At 47.6% G+C, this 23,684-nt stretch overlaps 1 protein-coding gene across 2 annotated transcripts in view; it reads left to right on the plus strand.

The window, feature by feature from the left end:
* The first annotated feature begins 183 nt into the window (after positions 1-183).
* The window catches only part of LOC144138273 (protein Dr1-like), a 40,012-nt gene continuing 16,511 nt past the window's right edge, over positions 184-23,684 (plus strand). The window contains exons 1-5 of one of the 2 annotated variants that reach the window (XM_077670465.1): positions 184-330; positions 890-984; positions 7,435-7,521; positions 13,102-13,338; positions 19,449-19,612. In XM_077670465.1, the coding sequence (XP_077526591.1) occupies positions 897-984; positions 7,435-7,521; positions 13,102-13,338; positions 19,449-19,612 (576 nt within the window). In that variant the 5' untranslated portion in view covers positions 184-330; positions 890-896. The remainder of the gene's footprint in view (positions 331-889; positions 985-7,434; positions 7,522-13,101; positions 13,339-19,448; positions 19,613-23,684) is intronic. The other variant, XM_077670473.1, reaches the window with a different exon arrangement.

Here is a 23,684-nt window from a genome sequence, read left to right on the forward strand (position 1 = left end):
ACTACCGACACTACCACATCTTGCTCCGTGGACACTACCTTTATTTTTGCAATTAAAGGTATTTTCTTTTTGACACGCAGTATGCCCCTCTAGCCATAGCTAGCCACCATACACGCAGTGTCATCTGTCGTCAGTATATGTAAACACAGTTTCTGGTCTTCAGCTCCAGATGGCGCCACTTAATGGCAATGTCGCGCACGACTGTCAGAGAATAAATGGCGGACATTGCGGATAGCGCAGCGGACCACGGATTGACCCCCTCATACGGGTTATTTTGTCGTCTCCCTATGACGTTGATAATCGGGTACCATTTAGTTTGGAAGTACAGCGGTGAGTTTCCTGACTCGATCTGTTCGCTTTCAGAACCTCTGCAATGAATGTAACGGCAACGAAACGCCGCCGAATATTGCCAAGCGTTAGGCTTACGCCGTACAGTATGCCAGCGCATTCGCGCTTCTGCAATACAGTTTCTCGCGCTGTTCCTTCGTGCTACGATTGCGTGCAGCATTTGCATGCGTCAAATTAGTCATTGGTGCGGAGTTGAGGCGACGGCGTGGCCCTTACGGCCCAGAGTGAGGCTCGGTGCGTATCGCAAATTCAAGCGGCTTTTTCGCCATGGTTGCAACAAATCCTGTTTTAAATAGGTTAACAGATCGGAATGCTCTTGGCGGGCTCAGCGGAGGATAAGTACCAGGTAATTCGGCATGCAGGCCCCACGGGTGCACGTGCGAGAAGCGGAATGAAATGCACGAACGCTGATGCCGCGCCTCTTGTTCCGCGGTTTTCCCACTGATTTAAAATTCTCGCTTCGTCCGTTCAAGCAACGCATTTTCATCGCGGCTGTTGTGTGACATATTTGTTTGGCGGCTTTTCGCCTTAAAATGCGCAGATAGTTGATGCCAGCCGGCAAGGACAAGTCGTCATCGCTTCCGACTGCTGACGCTACGATGAACTCCAGACACAACGACATGGCACTTAAAAAAGGTGCGTGGTGTTCGCTGTATGAATAGCTTGCAAAGCACTCCTCTTTTTATATATGTATGTATATATATATCTCGCTTTTGCTTGGAATTATCGTACTTGCGGGTTGTATCGCTGTTCGAAGCGCACTGCCGCTTTCCATGCTGTGTGCAGAATTCTACGTCGTGTCCTTTTTCCACGCAAAGGTACGCGCATTCGTATGGGGGCGTGTTTTGCTGTTTTCTGTTCGGGTTGGAATAGTATAGCTTTTTTTTTTCAGTGTAGCGTACTTTCGACGAACAAGCGTGTTTTCTTCGAAATGTTTTGCAGCGGAGGGCATTGTTGTGTAGCGACGTGATGAATCAGCGCTGCCCATGTGTGCATGAGGCCAATACAAGTTATCCCACGTGCACGGTTTTTTTTTTTTATTGCGCGATGGGCGTCTTGCAAATGATCAGTGTTTTAACTCGTCGCTAGCTATTGCGTTATAGACAATTTACGAAGCATAGGCGTCAAATTAATTGACCCTGGGCACCTCGCAACAAGTGCGGAAGCTGTGCTGTTTTTTTTTTTTTCTTTGGTGGGGGGGAGCTTTGTAAACTTGCGGGTTTCGCTGGATGCTGGTGCAGAATGAGTCTTTCTAGCATACAGCAAATAAAGGTCGATTCAAAACCGCGGCTCGGAGATTGTTCTGCCAAACGTTGTGTGCAAAAAGCCTCGTCGATGTTTTTCCTGTTCCAAGTTTGAATGCTCAAGAGAGCTCACTCAATCAGTAAGGGCGTTTTATTTATGCATATCACATTGCACCAATGCCTTGAAGGGGCCATGAAGGCGGAATGCAAGTTTGGTTCATTCGGAAGATTCCCTCCCTCGTGGGAATAACACTAACACCACTTTTAACGCAAACTGCTATCAAGTCAAGTAAGCTGCATAATTAGGAAAAAAGGGAATGGGAATGTGACACGCCAGCTACTTTTCCGCACTGAGCCTATGACATATCATGGGCAGTTCGTTGCGATTGGCTGAGGCCGACAAAATCCAATGCAAATTATACCCGTGCTACACGAGCGTTTCGAAGGCCTTCAAGTCGAATGTCATTTGACTCAAATGACACCTTTGAGCTGCTACACGACGTTTTCCACAGGCATTTGGTTAAAATGGCATTTGAGTCAAAGGGGCACGACAACTTACCTTTGCGAGTCTCAAAGGCCTTTGAAACACGAACAGTCGTACCCTCGGGCTCAGTTTCTGCAAGCTGTGATAACAAAAACAATTATTTACGAGTAAAACTGTGTGTTTGAAGTGCGCGATCTTCATAATTTTTCACTTGTTCACTTGTTTTCGTTCTCTGTCACTTGCTCTACGATTACGAGGTAACTTGGTACTCTCAACGCAGGCACTGCGAAAAAACACAAAAAGAAACTGGCTGCCTTGTGCATGTTTTGTGCGCGCTTGTAGATAATTATCAATTTGATCTCTAATAATTGCTTTCTGCCCATTTTAACTCTACATTTTCGCCAAGAACGAAACATGGCAGCAGTGGCGACAACAAAACATGGCGGGCGAACGCAGCAACTTTCAACTGCCTTTGAGAATGGTCGTGTAGATCGACCGAACTCCTTCCAGTTCGAATGATATTTGAATTTGAAATTTTGAAGGTCATTCGACTGAAATGTCCTTCCAAACGCTCGTGTAGCACAGGTATTACACAGGTTAAACGGATTACAAGCTTGCACAATGAGCTGTTGGCACTTCAATTTAGTGTGCATTCTGTTTTAGTAGTAAGGTTGGGCTAAGCAATGGAATCAATGAATGAACGCTTAAACATAAAAATGTACTAATGCAAATGGCGCGTGTTATGCGGGCCAATGCTGCAGTCTTAAAGTGCGTTGGGTTTGTCTGACTTGACACTGCCACTTATGTGACCCTTCCTGTCGAATTGTACACAATATTTCACGACACGATTACCATCGAGTGTTACAATAAGTGAGGTACAAAGTCCAATCAGAAAACAAACCTTGTGCGGACAGTGGTTCTTCGGTGGTATCGTTTTGCCATCTATGAAGGGAGATGGTAAAGGATAACAAGAAATGTTTTCGCCGTGGGCGGCAGCGTTACTCTACTAACTTGTCTTTTATAAACCTGCCCTGGGTAGGTTAATGTCGACGTCGTGGAACACTGTATTCTCGGGAGAATGGAAATTTCGGCTTAAATTGTTTAGTGTCTGAGTGAATAAAGCATTGTTTGCTGCTGGAGAAGCGCTGAGGGCGCTGTAAAATACCAAATCTTTCGAATAAGAGAAACTTGTGTTTTGTCTTCATAGCCCATTTAAGCATGTCCCTTTAACAGATCTGTGTGAATACATCGGACGAGTGTAACAGTGATGGAACTAATTGTGTGCTGATGAATGCAGAAACTGACAATGCTATAATGAAATTTTGATGTTGGAATTTGTAAGACTGTACCGAAATCAAGTGTGTGCATTTGCATGATAGAACCAACTCTAGTGTACCGTCACCACATGTTTTTGATATAAGTGACTCCGGCATTCTGCAGAAACTTAGTTTACCACCTGGCCCCATCCAATTACAGCAGTAGAGGTGGTCTCTTTCCATTTCCCCCGAGATTCAGCTGTAGTTTTCTTGCCTACAGTCGTTATTCAGAGAAAAAGGGTGTTGGTGGATTTCTTCGCCCAGGTTGGGGTGTGTGTAATTTTGTTGTTGTACCCCTTAACTCTTTCGGGACCGCTCCTATAGGCCATCGGTCACATATGATCGATGGTTTCGCGAGCCTGCAGAATAAAAATTTTCGCTCGATGGAACACCTAGCGACATCTAGGAGATAGTTTGAAAACTAGAGTTTTCTCTTTTGTGAAGTTTCTTTTTTTATCGCCAGGCGGCAACGCATCAGATATTTTATTCTGACGGGCGGTGGTTCCAAATGTAAACATACTCACGCGCGAGCGCGATAAGAGATCCGCGTCGTCTCGTCTCGCATATCTTCGCCTTCTACTGTGGATTTTGACGATGAGAGTGGCAGTGAAGAGTCGAAATGTGACTTTAGAGATCGCATTTCAGCTCAAGTGAGGATTCGGGTGTCGATCAGCCTGGAACATGAATCGCGCTCAAAGGTGGGTGTTGGTTTCGGTTTCAATTGGCTCTGGAGTAGGTATGTGCGCTCGAAATATGTTCTGGCTAGTTTATATCTGTTCGCTAGGGTGTTAACTACCTATTGTGGTCATCTCCTGCCACCAGCGCAGAAACGGATCAAGTTTTCGCCGAGCCGAGAGCCCGGCGTGTACCTGGGCGACGACGTAGCCATGGCTCTAGTGCCAAAGAAATCACACACAAAACAAAAAACCAGTTACACCTAGCCGCATCAAACTTTCGTGATGAATAAACAAAGCATTGTGTTAGATTTTGTATATCCTGAAATAATTTTATTCTTTTTAATTATTCTTAGATTTACGCTTTTTTCTATCTTTTTCAGTAGTTTTTTTGCGAAGTTCTTACTTTCTGATTTTTTCATGGTGCTATCGTCAGTGTTGAAGTAAAACACGATATTGTATGTCAAAGAACATATAATTAGCTGCATTTTGGTATATGCTAAAGCAGGATGGTATCTTTGCTTCATGTAATAAAAATTTTTTACCGAGACCTCCCTTTTTCATCACTTTTTCCGGCGGTCCCGAAAGAGTTAAAGGTGTTTGCGTTGCGGGAAAAGGACCCAATAGATGAATGAGGAATTCACCGGTTAGCTTGCCAAAAGCACTTACTGGGTCATGTTGTTTGTTGTAGGTTTCAAGGACAATTTGGGCACCAGAGTGCCAATTGGACAGTTGCGAATTTTGGTCCTTAAAGAAGCCATGAAGAGAAAATACAACTTCATTTAGTTTCAAAGAACTAGGATTCAGTATCTCACTCAGCTCCATTACAGCCACAAAAGATGTTTTTTAACGAAAAAAAAGCAAGAAGTATTTAAACTTTCAAATTTTGCGCCACAGTGACGTGTTTGAGCAAGAATGACGTCATACGGGCCAACAATAAAACATAATTTTCAGTGCGTTAAGTGCACGTTAGCGTTCAAGTGATGCGGTCAAATGGAACTAGAGGCCCCATTACAAACGCCCAGTCATGTATCGTCGCGACAGGCGAGTTAGGCGGCCGCCAATCGCACAAACAAGGTTCCGTGACGTCATAGACAAGGTGTGGAAAATTGGCTAGGGGGTCACAACTGCTTCACACATTTTGTTTAATATCTCCGTTATTTGTTCGAAGATTGCGATGATATTGGTATCATTGTTACCGGGACTAGGCAGTCTTTTCGAGTAAACCCAACTTGTATTTTGTCTTCATGGCTCCTTTAAGTGTAACTTTTTTTTTGATACCTCGTGGACTGCAAACATGGGGGAGAAAGCTTTTTTTTTTTCCTCACTAGCAAGCAATAACAGGGAGGGAAAAAACAGCTGGTGTGTCGCTCTATCGTAGTCACCGCTTGAAATATTTTGTGAAAGTGAGGCAGAACAGAACATGCTGAGAAGCTGAAGTTTGGTCTTGGTCAGCTCTCAGAAATGGGAAGGAGTTGCCGTGCATGCGCTCATTCCGATCTCCACCGCATGGACCTTTGATGTGCATTCCCAATCGACCTTGCTTTCTGATGCAAGAGTGAACCCGCCGCGGTGGCTTAGTGGCTAAGGCGTTGCGTTGCGCTGCTGAGCACGAGGACGTGGGTTTGATTGGCCGCAGCGGCCGCTTTTCTGATGGAGGCGAAAAGCAAAAACGCCTGTGTGTACGAGATTTCGGCGCACGTTAAAGATCCCCGGGTGGTCAAAATTAATCCGGAGCCCACCACTACGGTGCGCCACATCACCTGCGTTGCGTCGGCGCGTTAAACCCTACAATCAATCAATCTGATGCAAGTGAGAACTATGCCGTTAATGTGCTGCGCAAAGTTCTTCCCTGGCTAGCAGTCTGCTTGGGCATCACATGCTCCCTGGCCTGAGTGAGGGATGCCACAAGCTCATCACAGGTTTACTTTGGCTGGCAGACGACGAAGGGCCACCGTTGCAAAGAAATGAGCCGTTAGCTAGCTGTGCCCAGGCCAGAGCGTTGTGGTCAACCTGATTGGGCGGGTGCAAAGTCTGGCTTGCACCGTACGCAACATTGGACATTTGGGCACGACAGCCACTGTGTGGATGCCCCAAGACGCTGCACGTTGGCTACAAAGGGCCGGCAGTGGGCACCTTTCTTTCCATTGATGGTCGCAACTCTGTGTGTCACGTTCGACCAAGCCCTAGGTCCAAGTGTTGCTGTGCCGTTCTTAACCTTACCGAAACCATGGATGGCCAGCGGTTCCCTGTGTAGGATCTTCAGGCTGGCCAGCATGGGGGGAAGGGGGAGCAGCTTCGTCACACATAAGGGGGGAAACAAAAGCGGTTCCTGGATTTTTCATTCTATGCTGGGACACTGAAGGCTTTAGTGGTAGGTTTAAGATTAGTTCCCCAGGATTAGTGGCCTTGTAGACAACGGCTTGCTCTCACAGCCGGTGCCTACAGGAGCCCGTGTGGCAGGAGAATGCTGGCTAGGGGTGGCATGCTCCGTCACGTGGGGCTGAATATAGTGCTCAGGTTCTCTTTACATGCTGTGCTACTGGCGTCTTGTGGCATGAAGTGTAGCGATCACACTAATCGGCACAGGCGATTACTGATTGGTACCTAGAACGTACTGGTCAGTTTGGACCCGGCTATTGCCTATAATAAAACAACAATTGCGTATAGCTGATGAATAGTGGATGAGAAAGCTACTCGGTTTGTTTGCCCGTTTTAGTTCTAGCGCTGTGTAGCCCTTATTGAACAAGCAAATGTGGCTCACTGGGCAGGTCATAACGCAAAAAACCAGTTGTGGTCAGCAGCATCCACTGTGGGTGATAGGGGATGCCATATGGGTTGCCAAGTCCTGTGGGTTCTCTTCTCGGCACAGCTTGGTTACCCGAAACCATGGCGTGCACAGGGCAAAGTGTCTCGCTTCCTTTCCATAATGCAAGCCACATTTTTGCATCCACATTGCATCCACATTTTGCATCCACATTTTGCATCCACCATTAATAGAATACGTGTGGCCTGATTTTATTATAGAATGACTTTCTTGAAAAATCGCTGAGAGGTTGCTGGCTAAGCGCATCTCTCCAACCAGTAACTCCAACCTGGCACCTGTACAGAGCGCTTTAAATATGGCCCATGTAACAGAAAAAAAAAAAAAGCCACCCTATTCTTTGAAATGCTGAGTAGCCTGCTGTGGTGTTCTTTACTTTAGTTAGTGAGTAGCTTCAAACTGTTGAAATAATGCAAAGTTTGTGCTATTCATTGCAAAAAAAAAATCCTTGCAAGGTTAAAAAGGAAAAGTTTCCTCTAACTTTTTATCCAGCTGTTGCGTTTTCATTTTTTGTTTTTTTTTTTTCCCCCACCCCAATGGTTAGATGTCATGGCAGTAGACAGTGAGCAAAGTGCTGCCAAGAGGGGGGTTGCGGGCGGGCGTCACATTCCGAAGCGGAGTTCCGAGAGTGGTATGTATTGAAGAAGGGTGCGTGTGGGCACGCCTGTTGGGCAGGCTTTGGGGGAGAGAGACAGGGGGTTGTGGTGACCTAGTCATGGGAGGGTGCATGCGGTGCCGTGGTGGTTCCAGTGAGTGCCTTGGTGGGCTGCAGTGGTCACGTCGTGTGTGGGTTTGTTGCACCTGGATTTGTGGGGGAGAAGGGGTGGGTGTATTGGTTACCTGAAGTCCTCGTACTTCCTCCTCTTGCCAACAAGGTTACCCTGGGATAGGTTGCGAAGTGAATGGGTCGTTTCAAGAAGGGGAAGTTGCCATCAGTGCCTGTGGCACTAACAAGTTGGCAAAATGTGAAGGCAAAATAAATGACACTCGCATGGTGGGGTCAAACAAACAGGACAGGTCCGTTAGCTTGGTGCAGTGTTAGGAGGAAAACAGTGTTGCGGGTTATTGTGCAGAGGAAAAAAAGCTGGCAGAAGTGGGTAAAATGTGGAAAAGAGTCTGTCTGGTATGGTGAGTGGCTTTTTCTTTTAGTTTTTTTTAAAGGTGTAATGCAAATTTTTAACACTTGTAGCGGCAAAGTGATGTGAGGGCGTTCTCTTATTTTTGGTAGTAGTGCAGGGTGGCATTTTAAGAACAGATTTCAACAGCGGCTTGGCCTGGTCAAAGAAACCTTTTGGATGGTAAGCAGTGCAAACATGGCTGTAGATAGCCAGCCTATGGTGACATCAGTGAAGGTCTGCTCTGTCTCGGGTTATATCTGGGGGCTTTTATTTTTTCTAGTACTGTAAAGTGGTGGCAGACACCATCGAGCAGATGTGCCCTGCTGCATTTCTGTTTAATTCTGACAGATTGTGTTGCATGATTTCTTGTAGCTTTGGATTCGTTGTCTTGTACCATATATGGGTGCCACTCAGAGAGCCGTGGTTGGGGGCTAAATCCAGGCCTTGTACAGGTGTGTTGATGTGTGTGAATTATAGTGCGTGAAATGGCCTCTGGGAAATGGCAGCTTGCAACATTCCAGCCTGAGAGCTGGCCTCCATGTTTAGCCGACGGTCGTGCTGCAGATTTGGCCAGCAGTGTGCAGCTTGCAAGGCTCGTTTATCCTTTCATGCCAAAGGGCTCAGCTTTGAAGCTGCAAAGCGCCAGGCGCCAGGTTTGACGCTTGGGAACTGTCCTTTGGGTATAGGCTGCGAAGTAAGCTTGATACAGGTGGCTAGAGAAGCCCTGTGGGGCTTCTCATGGGCAGATGTTTGGAAGGAAAAGTGGGGGGGGGGGGGGGGGCGGCTGAGAAGATGCATTTGGATTCGCTTGCACCACAGGATGGGGCTGTGTGTTGCACACACACAGCCCCATCCCTTGGGGCAGCGAGTTTTGGAATGGGTGCACCTGAATACATCGCACAATTACTGTTCATTCTGCACACGCTTTGATTCTTTTGTTGTTGCAAGATTTTTTTTTTTTTTCGCGACTTTTTTTTTTTTTTGGCAGTGCTGCGATAGGTTAAAAATACAACAGGGTCCTGGGCCTTCCTCAGGGTTTGCAGAGGCAAAAGTTGGGGGAGGGGGGGCAGGGGAAGGAAAAGGTCTTGCAGGCTTAAAGGAGCACTGACACGGAAAGTTTGTTACTTTTATTGCTTTTATCGATGCTTATTGGTCTGGCGAACCTGAAACAGCACTTCAAATACTTCAGCGCGCAATAGTTAATTACATTGAACGGCCTGAAAATCGTTTGTTTCAAATTCCCGCGCTTTCATCCCGAACGGCGCATATGACAGAATCCCGGTCTGACCTCACCGCTTTGTGCGGACGTCACCGGCGCCCACTTGAGAGGGTGTTGTGCCCGCTCGCCACTCGTGGGGCCGTCCGCGTGAAGTGACGTCACGAGTTTTCGATGAGCGCTGTCGCGTCATTTCTTTTGGCTTCACGAGGTGATGTCACGCTGATGTCCATTTGCTGAATGCCGCTCCGCGTGCTGCTCTGTCGGCGCAATAAATGAAATCCAATTGAACTATGTTCTTCGCGTCACAGGCCGCTCATATTTCAGCCAGGGTATTCTGTTGAGTGAAGGAAGTGAACTGTGCAATAATATTAACGCCGAAAATTAGTGTAAGTGCGCCTTTAAACGTGCAAGAGGGCTGGCCTTGTCACTGCTGGCAAGGGCCAGCAGTGATACTTGCAAAAAAAAAAAAAAAAAACACAGCTTCGTACACTATGACAGTGCAACTGTTCATTCCTTCTGTGATCAAGCATTCTGTAAGTCTGCTGTAAAGCTTGGTTTCGCCATTTTGAACCTGTCTGTGTCGTGCACTTTTTTTTTTAAGCTTTGGTGTTTAGTGGGGTGAAAGTACACTCGAGTTTGGTATGAACCAGGCCGCTGTGCGCAGTTGATGTTAATATAGTATAATGAACAAGCTGCGGAGGGTAGAAAGCAGCCATTTTAACCTGCGAGAGAGGGCAAAACAGTGCTTCTTAACTGCACAACTGGGAACAGAGAACGACTACTGGGAGCTCCGCGTGGGACGGTTAAGTTGATGGGTGCTCCCTTGGTGCTTATGAGTAGGGACAAATGCACGGCCTTCATGTTTCTCGGACCGCTGCGCAATGCGATGGCCCGGCTCGCTGCTCACCCCTTGCAATTTTCCCTTGGGGAGAGGAAAATAGGCCTCTCTCTGTGTCCGGTGCCTGCAGCTGGCGGCAGTTCTTCCCCTTTTCTGGTTGTCGCCAATGGAGAACGGCGACAGGATTTGGATCAGTTGGGCTGCAGAGGGTCCTTCCATTGTTGGGGGGCTAGGGTGTCCTTGCATGCGTAGGAAATCCATTGGTGAAGCCGTTTGATGATGTGCGTGGAAAGTGTTTGTGGCAGCTTATCCGAGGAGCTGGCCATGTCATCCAGGTGCCGGCCATGGCATTCAGTGGGTGGTCAGAGCATTGATTCTTCCCTCCTGTGAAAGTGTCTTTCCTCAGTAGTGAGTGGCAGGGGTGAGGAGGTGGCGGGATTTCGGCAGGACCAATGGGGAGGAGAAATAGCCGGTGCAAGGGGAGTGTACTAGTGTTTTTGGCTGTGATTTGGCAGCATGTTGTGTGTGATTTGGGCACACTGTGTATGTTGGTTATCTCGGGGATGATTTTGGGGGTGACAGCGGAGGGACTTCACGTTATCCAAAAATTTAATTTGTTTATCGCTCGTCATAGTTGGAAGCACCTATATATGGGCCGGACAGGGCCCTGCTCGAACGTTCACCTGTTGGTGCACAGTAGCAGCTCTAAACAAGAGGCGGCGCGCACACACCTTTCTCTGCACTGCCCAAGCTGTGGGTGCTGCAGATGCTTGGTTTGAGAGAAACGAAAGTGGTATTTATGCATATAAACAGGACGACACAGGAAGTGGTGGCGGCATCGCGTGTCGCGAAGTCTGTTAAAATGTGTGTAAGCCAGCCCTCAATTGCGCTGAGTGGTGAAAAAATTTAATTTCCGGGTAACACGCAAAGTCCCACTCTGGGCTTCCGGTCGTCGCCTATTCTGGTGGTGCACAGTTGAAATGCAGTGTGTCGCCCTCTTTTGCTGGTTCAAATGGGTGTAGTCAGCTCGCCACAGCTTGTTCAATGTTTGTATGCATCCAGTGCTTCCTTCAAGAGGAATGTCAGCTGAGTCAGTGCGCTTTTAGGAAGTTATTAACCATTACCACCTCGCCCCCTTGTCCATCCTGTTGCACCCCAATGCAGTAGGCCGTGCGCAAGATCCTCTGTTGTGCTTAGAAAGTCTCTTCAAACTAAGCACTCAGACTGCAAGACGGCCAGAAATGTGCATTGTACCATACTGTCATTCACTTGAGGGTGGCCGTTTCCTCGCTAGGACAGTGTCCCTAGACTAGGGACACTGTCCATGAAGGAGGGTCTCCCAGGTAGCGGCAACTTGACCTGGGTCGTACTGGGCACAGTTTAAAGCTCACAGGTTAAAGCTTACCGTCATGCGTACGAGCGCGACTGTGCATGCGTCCTTCTGCGCAAGCCAAGACCACCACAATTTTTCAAAAAACCATCCAGCCTTGCTGCTCCCTAATTGTGTTCGCTTGGTAGCAGTCGAGCATTGTCCCTCCTTTTTGCTCTTGGGTGACGTGCTCTTCGTTCTTCTGTTCCGGGAAGTGCACTGAACGGCCACCAGATGTTGAGCACGTTTGTCAACAGGCAGTTTGGGGAAATGGCACTACACGAAGGTTGCACAGGTGTTGGAATAGGCTTCGAATGTTCCCTTGTGAGGCAACATTTGGGGCTTTTGGCTGAATTCGAGTTTACCCAAGAAGGGGATGTGCCTGTCTGGGTGGTCTCTTGAGGTACTGATATAGTTCACTTTTGTGAGTGATGTGCAGGTTACATTTTGACCTGTGTAGCAGGGCGAACTATATATAGATGCCGTACACAATGAACTGGTAACAAGCCTGCGAAAGAAAAAAGAAAAGACCCGCCGCAGTGGCTTAGTGGCTAAGGCGTTGCGCTGCTGAGCACGAGGTCGCGGGTTCGATTCCTGGCCGCGGCGGTCGCTGATGGGGTGAAAAGCAAAAATGCCTGTGTGTACGAGATTTCGGCGCACGTTAAAGATCCCCAGGTGGTCAAAATTAATCCGGAGCCCTCCACTACGGCGCGCCTCATCGCCTGCGTTACGTCGGCGCGTTAAACCCTGCAATCAATCACAAAAAAGAAAAGACTTGTTTTTCATGCTTTGGGGCTTAACTTCATTGATTGCCTCTCTGATAATAGTTCTGATAATAGCTAGTAGGCGTGAGTGCAGAATACAGACTTAATTTCAGCAGAAACAACCTTAGTTTCGTTCTTCAATGTGAGCTCATCTTAACCTGCATTGTATTCAAGAGGAACAAAGTGCCGGAAGGCAGTGAGTCTCCTAATTGTCCTTTTATTTGCCACATGGACGCTCTTTTTCTGCTCTTTTTCTTTTTTTTTTTTTCCACCAGCCTTCATGGGCATTCTGTTGCGAAGGCGCCACTTCTCCTGCAGCTTTAGTTTACTAATACTAATGTTTAGGTTTTGTTAACTGCTAATGTTGACGTTGAAGGGCCTGCTGCCACTCTGGCATTTTTAAAGGCTCAAATGCACCTCCTCGTTGCACAGTGTGTAAGAAATACACGAGGTGTAATACACGAAGTGTGTAAAAAATAACTTCAGCGAAGCTGCAGCTGTTCAGTCTGCTCCGATGGTCCTGAACTACAGTTCATACCACAAACTGCATGCAGCACTGTGAAGGCTACATTGCTGTCATTAGACCGCCCACTGAGGGTGCCTAACTCACCGTGAAGGGGGTTTTGAAAGGACCTTTCAGTCTCCCCTCTCGGCAGGTGGAACCGCAAGGCCCCAGTGCCTATTCTCCCTTTCCTTCGTGGTGAGTTAGGCGCCCTCAGTGGGCGCTACAATGTAGCCTCCACAGTGCTGCGTGCAGCTTGGGGTATGAACTATAGGAGGGAGCCTAGTTCACCGTTGTCATTCTGATCCAAGTCTTAGCTCCTGCGTAACGGCTTGTGAATCTTTGGGTGTGGTTAACGGTGCCTGCAAGCGGACCGAGAGATGAGCAAGGTGTTTGCGCAGAGTCGGCGGCAGCCGGCGGTGGCGCTGCGGGCGCCGAGGACGAGGAGCTGACCGTGCCCCGGGCGGCCATGAACAAGATGATCAAGGAGCTACTGCCCAACGTGCGCATTGCCAACGAGGCGCGCGAGCTCATCCTGGCCTGCTGCACCGAGTTCATCCACCACCTGTCCACCGAGGCCAACGACATCTGCAACCGGCAGCAGAAGAAGACCATCTCTGCTGACCACGTGCTCGGAGGTGGGCTGGGCTTTGCACTGCTGCGTACCTCCGGTGGAGGCAGAGGCAGAGCCAGGGTTCTTCAGTGTGCACCAGTTGCGGAACTCCGCTTCAGAATCAGGGCCGTGCGAGCACCCCTGCTTCGTTGGCGCTGAGGGCCGAGGCTATTGGCACATACCACCGAGGGGACAACAGCTGGACTTAATTGATAAACATTTGCTTTTAATAACACAACAGCTGGATAAGATAAAGCTTGCTTTTCAAATTTGGAAGCACTAGATTAGGTAATGCTTAATGTTTTTACAGTTTTGTTTTATTTTCGTTTGACTTGCAGCAGCAGGCGCATGTGCTTGAGTACTACTACAACTTCGTCACCAGATGGCTATTCAAGTTGCCCCGTGCTTGCCCTTGTTTGCCCCCAGTGCAGGGGACCAACTGTGGACGGGGAGTTTCACAGCTGCGTACATTGAGTAACTCTGAGACAGCTGCACGCATGAGGCAGGGGTAGCAGCACTTGCACAACTCTCCTCCCCCCACCCTTTTTCTGACGCCTGAAAACTGCAGCATGGCCATGGGTTTTGAAGGTTTCATCTCTGGTTGACTACTGGGGATGTGGCAGCAGTGGTTGCTGTTCATGCGAAGGGGCAGGCATTGCTGCCACTGTCCGAACAATAAGCACTGCCACTCATTGGCTTGCGTGGGGTCTCTTTGTAGCTGTAAGTGCCCATTTCTCCTAGTGCAAGGCTAGCTGTCCCACAAGGTCCCTAGAATGAGGAAGGCTCTATTCCATGGATTGGAGGAAATGTCTGCTTGAACCCCGAAGGTTTCAATTTAGTTTTAGATGGGCATTGCTAGTACACAACAGGCACCCATTTCCCTTGGGAAGTTTAAAAATTGGGCACGAGGGACAGGCAGTCTTGGCAAGTAAGGCACTCGGATAAAAATACATCGGGAAACCATCTTGCAACTGCTTAACATGCCCCTGGTTGTGACCAGGCTATGCGCCCTCCAAAATTTGGGGTGCATGTAAGATTCTGTTCTAAGATTTCGTGCATTGGCCTATTGCAAAATAATAGGGGCGCCATCGCTGTGATGCAGAGGTACTGCTTCTGCATTTCCCCTAGAGAGACAGCAGCAGACAGGTTGGTGCATTTTTGTAAATTGGGTTAGGGAACTTGGCACTTTAGGACAAAGGATTCATGGAAAAATAAACTTTTTCAAACTTACACTTGATAAGGTGTGGTCTTTTTCTTTCAGCTTGGATAATTTTAGGTTTGGGGAATAGGCTCTTGATCCATAATATCCATTAATTATAGTTAGACCTAGCCCAGCTGAAGTCTGCAAGATATTGATGGTCGAATGGCACTTGTGACACACCCGTTCTACGAGTGCAGTTGCAGCATTTTAGCCTCATTGAAAAGAGAATCTTTTCGTCTTGAACTTAGCGCTGTATGTGCATCTACTTTTGGTTGGTTCTGTTCAAAACAAGCATATCGAAAAGCCAAAGGGGCCAGTCCTATTGCGTGTCACACACTATTCATGGTTGAATGGTGGTTGAAGGCCTTCCCCTTGGATTGGGGTAATGGCATATGCCATTTCGCTTGCTTAAGTTGTTTGTTCACCGCCCTTTATCTCTCTTCTACTACTACTCATTTTCAGTTTTAGGTTGTGCCCTGACGCTAACTACTTGTGGGACAGTGCTTCATTGGCCTCTTTCCTGCTTTTTCTCCACCAGTACCTTAAAACTCGCCACGGACCAGTTTGTTTCCTTGCATTAATTGTCTCTCAAGCCTGCATTTCTTGCTCCAGTAACATGCTTCAAAATGACGACCGCCACTTGACAGAATTTCACCCTAGCGAAGAAACGGAAGCTGCGGCCGCTAAGCAATGCAAACAGGCTGGCGGTGTAGTTTTATGCTAATGGATACTACAGCGAGTTCTTGGGCGTTGTCTAGGCGAGCCGCTCTCCAGCGACTGTGTTGTCATGTTCTGGGCAGCAACACTCCATCATTATTAGGAATGGCTCGCCAACCAGCTCAAAAGTTCCCTGTGGCTGCAAAAAAGCACGCTGTTGTTGCAAAAGGATCACTTAAAGTTGTTTTATCGATGGAAAAGTGGTGCTTGGAAAGATTTATTTGTCGTGGATTGTTTAGAAGCTTCATGCAAGCTGAAGAAAAAGCTGCTACCCTTTTTTTTGTTGATTTTGGTTTGAAGAGTGAAAAGAAGCCATGTCGCTAGCCAAGCCTGGAGGAACGTTGCTAGCTGCGGTGGCAGCGGCCACAACAGCACGGGATTTCAGTGACAGATTTCCCTCTAGTATATGTTTGTAGGAAACTTGTCTGGCGGAGAACAATTTAGGCCACAAAAAGGGCCACGGAGGAAATCCTCTTAGTGGAACTGCAAAAAAAAAAAAAAAATATGGGGGAGGCTTTTTAGGTGTTTTCCCTCCCCTGCAGAGGAGTGAATTCCACGCTTCCCAAAGGCTTGTCTACGTTGGTTACAAACGTCCCTTACGCTGACAATGCTTCCCTCTGCTGTCAATGTGACGGCGAAATTGTCCTTCTGCGTGAGTTTTTGTTCCAGCGACTTGGTTGTTATGAAATTACAGCAACACTTTCCTCGCTTTGCCGAGACTGATCATACACGGTTTCCAATAGGCTTTAGGTTACTTACACCTTGTGACTTAGTTATATGGAGGATCTCGTGGTATGGCAGTTCGTTGTATCAAGGCTTTACTCCCATGGCACTCCGTGGTTCTTGTTAAGCACAAAGGGATATGCAGTACGGGTGTGTGAATATTGGAAACTTGGAATATTCGATTAGAATTATTTGGTATTCGAATGACATTGTTATAATTTGCAATATCCCTTCCCCTCACCCCAATTTTCAGAAAGCATTGAGAACATTTCGCAACCTCAAAGTCTCAAAGCATGTACGCTGCAAACGGTTGGTGCTTTCGCAAAGGCTGCACAGGCCGTGATAATGTAATCCCACGGCTAAGAAATTCCTTCAGCGATGAAATATTTTCGAAACTTCAGCAAATTTCCATACAAGCCTATGTATTATACCTCTCAGCAAAGAAATGTTTTTGGACAGCGATTCCACATTAACGAAATTCACTGCAGGTGTGGTCGTCATGTTATCTGCCCATTTGAGGCTAACGACAGTGTGCAAAAAGTGCTCAATGAATTTTTTTTTGTGTGTTTTAAGTTCTGCCACAGCACACGTGCATGGCTGCAGCCATATTTGTTTACAAAAAAGACCGTGCAGCAGGTGGCCGTGGAGGCAGCCTCGCAGCATTATCACCAGGGGGTGACACGGCTTATCCTCTATGCCTCTCAGTCGTCAGGTCATAGGTGGTCAGGTTGGTGACTCATGGCACAGCTTGGGGGTGGTAGGCTAGCCATGTACCGCTGAACAGCACGCGTGCGTTCGTTGTGCAGGTAGTGATCAGCTTCTTTGCGCTCGAAAAGATGCATCCGCCAGCCCAAAAGCAAATGTGTTTATCCCTACAAGACAAGGCAGCCATCACTGCCCAAGTCAGTGGCCCGAGTGGAGGAAGGGAGAATAGCACCGACGAGTTATAAAGTGCGTGCAGCTCGCTCCCTACCATTGTGAAAAACCAAGGCCACTACTCTTTCACGGCACACGTGCGCAAAACAAAACAGTGGTGGCTGCGGCCTTTGCAGACATTGACAAAGCGATGCTCACTTGGTTTTGTGAACAGCATTAGAAGAACGAGGTGCCAATGTTTGGCAGAGTTCATCAACAGAAGTTGGGCTTTGCTTGCATGCTTAGGCGTTGCTCAGTACTGAGCGCCAAAGACAAAAACGTGCAGTTGGACATGATTCGGTCGTTCTCAGGTGTGCGCGATGAAGACGAGCGATGAACCACTTCTTATAGTGTGTGAGTTGGGCTGTGAAGTTGATGCAAGGTAAGGCTTTCCAAGTATTATAACTGACTTTCGGAAATAAATATTCGGGTTGCGGGCAATTTTGTTGTTGTTTATGTTTCATTCTTGTGCTAACCCGCTGTCACTGATGGCGATGCATTGAGGAACCAATGAGGGCAGCAAAAAAAAACGCTGTGTTCCGCAAGTTTTAAGGCAGATGTTGTGTGACCCGGGAAGCTCATTTACACACTTATTGTCGGCATTGTTCAGTGGCACCTCAACAACCGAATCGGTGTAGGGGTCGAAAAGTACCTGTAAAAAAAACGTCGCGGGGGGTCCTGCAAAGGGACATAGAAAAAAATTTTTCAAGCTTCTTTTTTTGCTTGCATTGCGTTGACTGGCTCAAATAAACACACTTTTCATCTTTTATCTGTTCAATAAGGCGATATTTATTTTATAATGCCCGAAAGAAGAAAACTACCATGCATTGTCTGTGGCGGCCGCGCCAATTGAAGCGGCGATGTCCATATGAGGTATTCTGTCATTGGACGATCTCCAAGATTTGAATTCAAACCAGTCTCGGTTTCGGTTTTGTGAAAAAACATGCTTGCCATTTGACGTTATCGTTGGCTAGGCATTCTCGCTAGGCCAGTAGTCTAAATACCGCACTTCTGCCATGTTGTCAGCTGTAAAATCTTAACGATCACTAGCCGAGACGTGCACAGGGGATGAACGCCCTGCGCATCACCAGAGGCGTGATGTGCTTTTCCCCCACCTTTGTAGCTTGCTTGGCTCATGCCGGTATCACAAGAGGCGTGTTCGCACCTCTGCTCGTATCACAAGAGGCATGTTCGCAAGGGTCTGCCGATTCTGGCCTGTGCCCGCAAGCAGTGGCTCAAGGAGGTTCAAACACGCAGCACCGAGTGCCTCCGGCTAGTTTCCCCTCCCCCTTGACTGCCTATCGCACCCTGTCACTCCCTGTGTTCTCGTTATCATGTGAGCAGGTGTTGAAGGTCCCTCAACTTATGCGGCAGCGCCTCCCTCTTGCCAAGTGTGGGAGAGCAGGGGGGAATTTATTGCCAGAACCACATGAGGAGAAGCGCACTTGCAGGGGCACTTTCGGTGTGGCATTCGATATATCAAATCTGCCTGTGACCAAATTCAAAATATGAGTAAAACAGTGCTATACTTTTGCACGGGATTTCCGAGGGGATGGTCACGCTGTCCGATATTACAATACAGTTGAACCTCGTTATGAGAGGCATGGATGTAAGAGACAGTCCCGTATAAGAGGCACTATTCACCCACATGGATGGCTGCCCTATCTTTCCCGTCATATATAGCAGACATCGGATGAAGATAGTTGGTTGTAAAGGACAAGTTGTCCTCCAGTTTTGGTCGATAAGCTCACTTGTAACAGAGATTTCAACTTGGGATGCAGCGCTACCAGTCACTAACTGCAGTTGCCTCCATTTTGGAATCAAAGGGGATGACAGGTGCCTGCAGTCACTCTTTATTATATCTTCAGCAAACACCATGGATCAGTCAGCTATGAAACAATGATGAGGAGCCTTGCCAATGCAGAAGTGGTTAAAGCTTACCGTCATGCGTACGAGCGTGACTCTGCATGCGGACTTCTGCGCAAGCCAAGAATACTGGGAGTGTGCAGTGGGCGCTCCCAATTGTGTAGCCCCTCATCAGGAAGCATCGCAGATGTTGAGTCCTACAAGCGTAATGAATAGTCGGAGCACACAGCAGGGGAAGCTGTGCGCTCTGGCTAGTCATCAGGCTTGTGAACTCAACATCTACAATTTATCTTCCGCAAACAGTGAAAGAAGAGAGAGCTTGTAGAAGCTGTTGTAAAATACAGTCGTGAAGCAAACAGTGATTTAGAACTATTTCGTAAGTTGTGGGGGCAAAACATAAATTAGAAGAAACCTTTCGCTACATGCTGTAGTGCTCTTTTGTGCTTATTTTAGTCTCAGGGTGCCCACATTGAACTACGGGTTGATCAGTAAGTGAAAACATGGTTCCCTGCTTATAAGAGACCTCTCATATAAGAGACAGAAGCTGCTCCCCAGTACGTGTCTCTTGTAAAGGTGTTCAACTGTAGTTCGATATATCTGGGCTCCATATATCTGGGATCGACTGTGCTACCGTATTTTTGTCCCCCATCAGTAAACTGATTTCAGGGTCGTGGGGAAGTTCCTTATTATCCACCTTCTCTCTAACTACGCAGCGCTGGACAGCCTGGGCTTCGGCGCGTACCGGCAGGATGCAGAGGCGGTGCTCAAGGACTGCAAGGCGGTGGCGGCCAAGCGGCGCCGCCAGAGCACCCGCCTCGAGAACCTCGGCATTCCCGAGGAGGAACTGCTGCGGCAGCAGCAGGAGCTCTTTGCACAGGTACTCTAGTGAGAGGGGGACAAGACAACTGGCTGGCTAGGGAATTTCAGGGATTCGGGGGAGTCTTTCCGGTGAAAGTGGGGGGCAGAAGTCCCTCCTGGTAGAAGGCAATTACAGGGTCCGCCACAGCTTGGGAACGTCTTTACCCTTCCGTGCAGAACAAGAATAGTAGCTGCCTAGCTGCTCCCACACTTTCCCCCTGTGCTCGCAAGCGATTTGGTGTGGACATGTTATCTGCAGGGGCACAGAGCCTGCCCGAGCGGCCCCACTGTGCTAAGCTTGGTATGTTTTGAATACTTGTGGCAAAACCAGGGCACTCGCTATCTGCCAAACGTGGGAGCAGGAGTGCTAAAAGGAATACAATGCAGCTTGCCCTTTCTGGGCAAGCAGGTCTGTTCCGTGATAGCCTAAGAGAGCATTGATTTTTCTTCTGAATTCTTGCAAGTCGAGTTCAGGGGTAGTACTCGTACACGCGCATGTGTAGAGTAAGCTTCCATTCGAGAGTGGCAGAGAGCTGTTTTAGCACAGTCAGTGTGCTTCCAGTGTTCAGGAACAGCTTTCTTTGTGGTACAAAGTTGTGTGCTTCTCTTTCTTGCAGTCGTCAGTTACATGCCCATTAGGTTCGAGTAAATATGGTATTGAATTTATTGGTGCCAATTGACATCAAATGCGTACTTGTAATCTCCCGCACATGAAACTTGGTAGATGACAAACTGCCTTGTTTTTAGCCAACACGAGGAGAGAAAAAAGTTTCCATAAGGGGAGACGCGGGTCTTGAAATGGTGAAAGAGCAATTTGGCATTTTTTGAACATGACATATTCAGGTTATATATACTCTGAAGTACCTGCCTGAAAAGTTTCATCACCAAATTCAAAGACTGAGTATAAAAAAACTATAAATACGATGCCTGCGCAGCGCTAAAAATGAGTTCAGAGCGCCCCGCTCTGCCTGCAACCGCTCTCTCGATGGCGGCCATTTTGGTCTTGTTTGAAAGCTGCTTCTCTTCTCTATCTTCCCATGTCCTTCTCTTTCATGAGGACCTCGTGGAATGTCTGTTTTCTTCGTATGTTCAAAAAAGCAGATAACAATCACTGATTGGTTGAACCTCCGCCCGGTGGCTACATCAGAGGGCACGGCCTTCTGCCATTGGCCTAGACGCGCCTCTCCGCCTTTTAGGTGCGGAGTACCTTTGGACCGCACAATGCCCGTCCGCATCCGTGCGCATAGCATTTGCAATCGTAAAAAATCGCACAGGCACCGGCAGGATTCGAGCCTGTGTCTGGTAGACCAGACAGAGTTAGTGTCAGTCGTCTTACCTATTGGGCTACGACCGTAAGCTAGTACCCGAGGGTCAAGCGGCTTGCTCCCTCGCTTGTAACAGTGCGGAGTACCTTAGGACCTCCCAATGTCCGTCCACGTCCATCCGTGCGCACACCACCATCAAGCGAAAATCAAGCGAAGTTCGATTTGAGCCACGAGTTGCAGTTTCATTTAGGGAATACAGTGGAAACTCGTTACAACAGATCTGCTTACAACAGATATTTGGATACAACATACTGATTTGCAATGCTTGGTTGGTCTTCCTATCTGTGCCATTGATTAAACTTCCTTTACTGCAGATTCTGTTACAACATACATTCGGATATAACAGACCAGTTTGAAATGCTAACAAGTCCACCTTTGCATCTCTACAGTGGACTTTTCAAGTGCAGGAAACCATTAATTTGTTAGGTACATTTCCAGAGTTTGTGTTTCTGCGTCACAGTTGTGATCAAACGAAAACAGTTTGGAACAATTAAAAACAATTGTGAATTAATAGAAGTTTCTTGCATCCACTTGCAGTATGCATAGGTGTGATGTCCTGGGAATCAAGTACCGTATTTACTCGCATAATCCTCGCACTTTTTTTTCAGAAAAGTCAATGCAAAGTTAGGGGTGCGAGAATTATGCAGAGAAAAAAAATCCGGTGCACAGTGTTGCCAAATTGCTTTATGCCAATCCCGCTAAATGTAGCGGTCGTTTTTTGTATATGTAAGCTCAGTGTTGCCAACAGCAGCTATTTCTTTTTTTATTATTTACAATGTAAACAGTCTCCCGTCGATCAGCGATCATGAAATTGCCGCCTTTGTTTCCTGGCGCGCGCCCTATCTCGTCGTCGTATGTGCGTGCCCTACTCCAGTAATGCACAAGTCGGTGACGCCGAAGTGCCTGCCTGCGGCGCGGTTGCGCGGTTGCCGTGTTCGATCGCGTATCTATCACTTTCAATTTGAAAGTGGCATTGTAGCTGGCGTTCTTCCCCATGGCGAAGCGGCACCAAGCACAAAACAAAGAGATCAAAAAGTTCTCAAAACGGCAGCGAGCTATCCACCACTGACGCGAGTGACTCACTGACTGCTGCTGCTCAACGACGGGACCACGACGGCGACACGACGACACGACGACACGACAGCGGGCTGCGCGAACACCGTCTAGTTGTGCGCACGCGAAAAATGCGCGAAACCGGCTCAAGTACAGTGCGAGTAGCGTGTTGGGGCGCCTGTTAGGGAGTAGCCATGCAGGTAGTTGGGGCGCCTGGATGGCCTTGGATACACAGCGCTCTCGGGCGAACGGAGAGGCGGCGGGGGAGGGCGCGCGTTGGAGAGCGCGTGCACCATGCGGGTTTCGCGAGCAGGCAACTTTCGCCGCTGCAAAGTTGGGGGTGCGAGGATTATGCGAGGAACCAAAAAATCCAAGTTTTGGTGGCTCACATTAGGGGTGCGAGGATTACGCGAGTGCGAGGATTACGCGAGTAAATACGGTAATATGATTTATAATTTCAGTGCTATAGTGCAACAGATAAGATCATTATATGAAAGTTACCTTCATTAAAACAAGAAAATGTATGCCCTCATACATTATAGATGGCTAAATCTCCAAGCTTAGCAATGAGATCTTTACTTGCATTTCATTTATATTCATGTGAAGACAATGGAAATGCAAGTGTAGGTTGAAGACGTGAAAGAGAGAAATAATAGTATGAGTGAATCAAAAGTTTGACGGGGTGCCATACAACAGGAGCCCAGCAAATGTAAGAGTCATGCACGTCATTTTGTGACGTGCTTCATAGTGTCACAAGAGGATGAAACTGCTGAAAAACCCAGTTCACCCTGAAGGTTTGTTGGCCTAAAATACCAACCTGTTTAATTTGTAACTGAATCTCGAGAAATGACCAGCTTAGTTTTTTTTATTTGTTTTTAACAGTTGAAAAGTCTAAACTCTTGTTAGTATAACAGACTTCATCCATAATTCTGTAAAAGTCTGTAGTAACAGTATTTGGATTGTTCATACTTCTTTTATAGCATACTGAAATCATGATCACTATCATGGTCTGTTGTAACGAGGTTGTACTGTACGGTATTTATTTGAATACCGTATTTACTCGCATAATCCTCGCACTTTTTTTTTTCGGAAAAGTCGATGCAAAGTTAGGGGTGCGAGAATTATGCGGGGGGGAAAAAAAATCCGGTGCACAGTGTTGCCAATTTGCCTTATGCCAATCCCGCTAAATGTAGCGGTCATTTTTTGTATAGATAAGCTCAGTGTTGCCAACAGCAGCTATTTCTTTTTATTTTATTATTTACAACGTAAACAGTCTCCCGTCGATCAGCGATCATGAAATTGCCGCCTTTGCTTTCTGGCGCGCGCCTTATCTCGTCGTCGTATGTGCGTGCCCTACTCCAGTAACGCACGTTGAAGTCGGTGACGCCGAAGCGCCTGCCTGCGGCACGGTTGCCGTGTTCGATTGCGTACTCTTTCGCTTTCAATTTGAAAGCGGCAGTGTAGCTGGCGTTCCTCCCCATGGCGAAGCGGCACCAAGCACAAAACAATTAGATCAAAAAGTTCTCAAAACGGCAGCGAGCTATTCACCAGTGTTGCGGAATGGGCATCCCCATTCCATTCCAATTCCATTCCGAGGAATTAGAACTTGTCGTGATTCCATTCCTTTCAATTCCTCGGAATTACAGAATTTAGCCCATTCCCATTCCTGGAATGGACGGGCAGGTCAATTCCATTCCTTTAATTCCTCAACGT

This window comes from Haemaphysalis longicornis, unplaced genomic scaffold (assembly GCF_048455015.1).
Source record: "Haemaphysalis longicornis isolate Haplotype H1 unplaced genomic scaffold, Haemaphysalis longicornis Haplotype H1 scaffold_1, whole genome shotgun sequence".
Lineage (NCBI taxonomy): Eukaryota > Metazoa > Arthropoda > Arachnida > Ixodida > Ixodidae > Haemaphysalis > Haemaphysalis longicornis.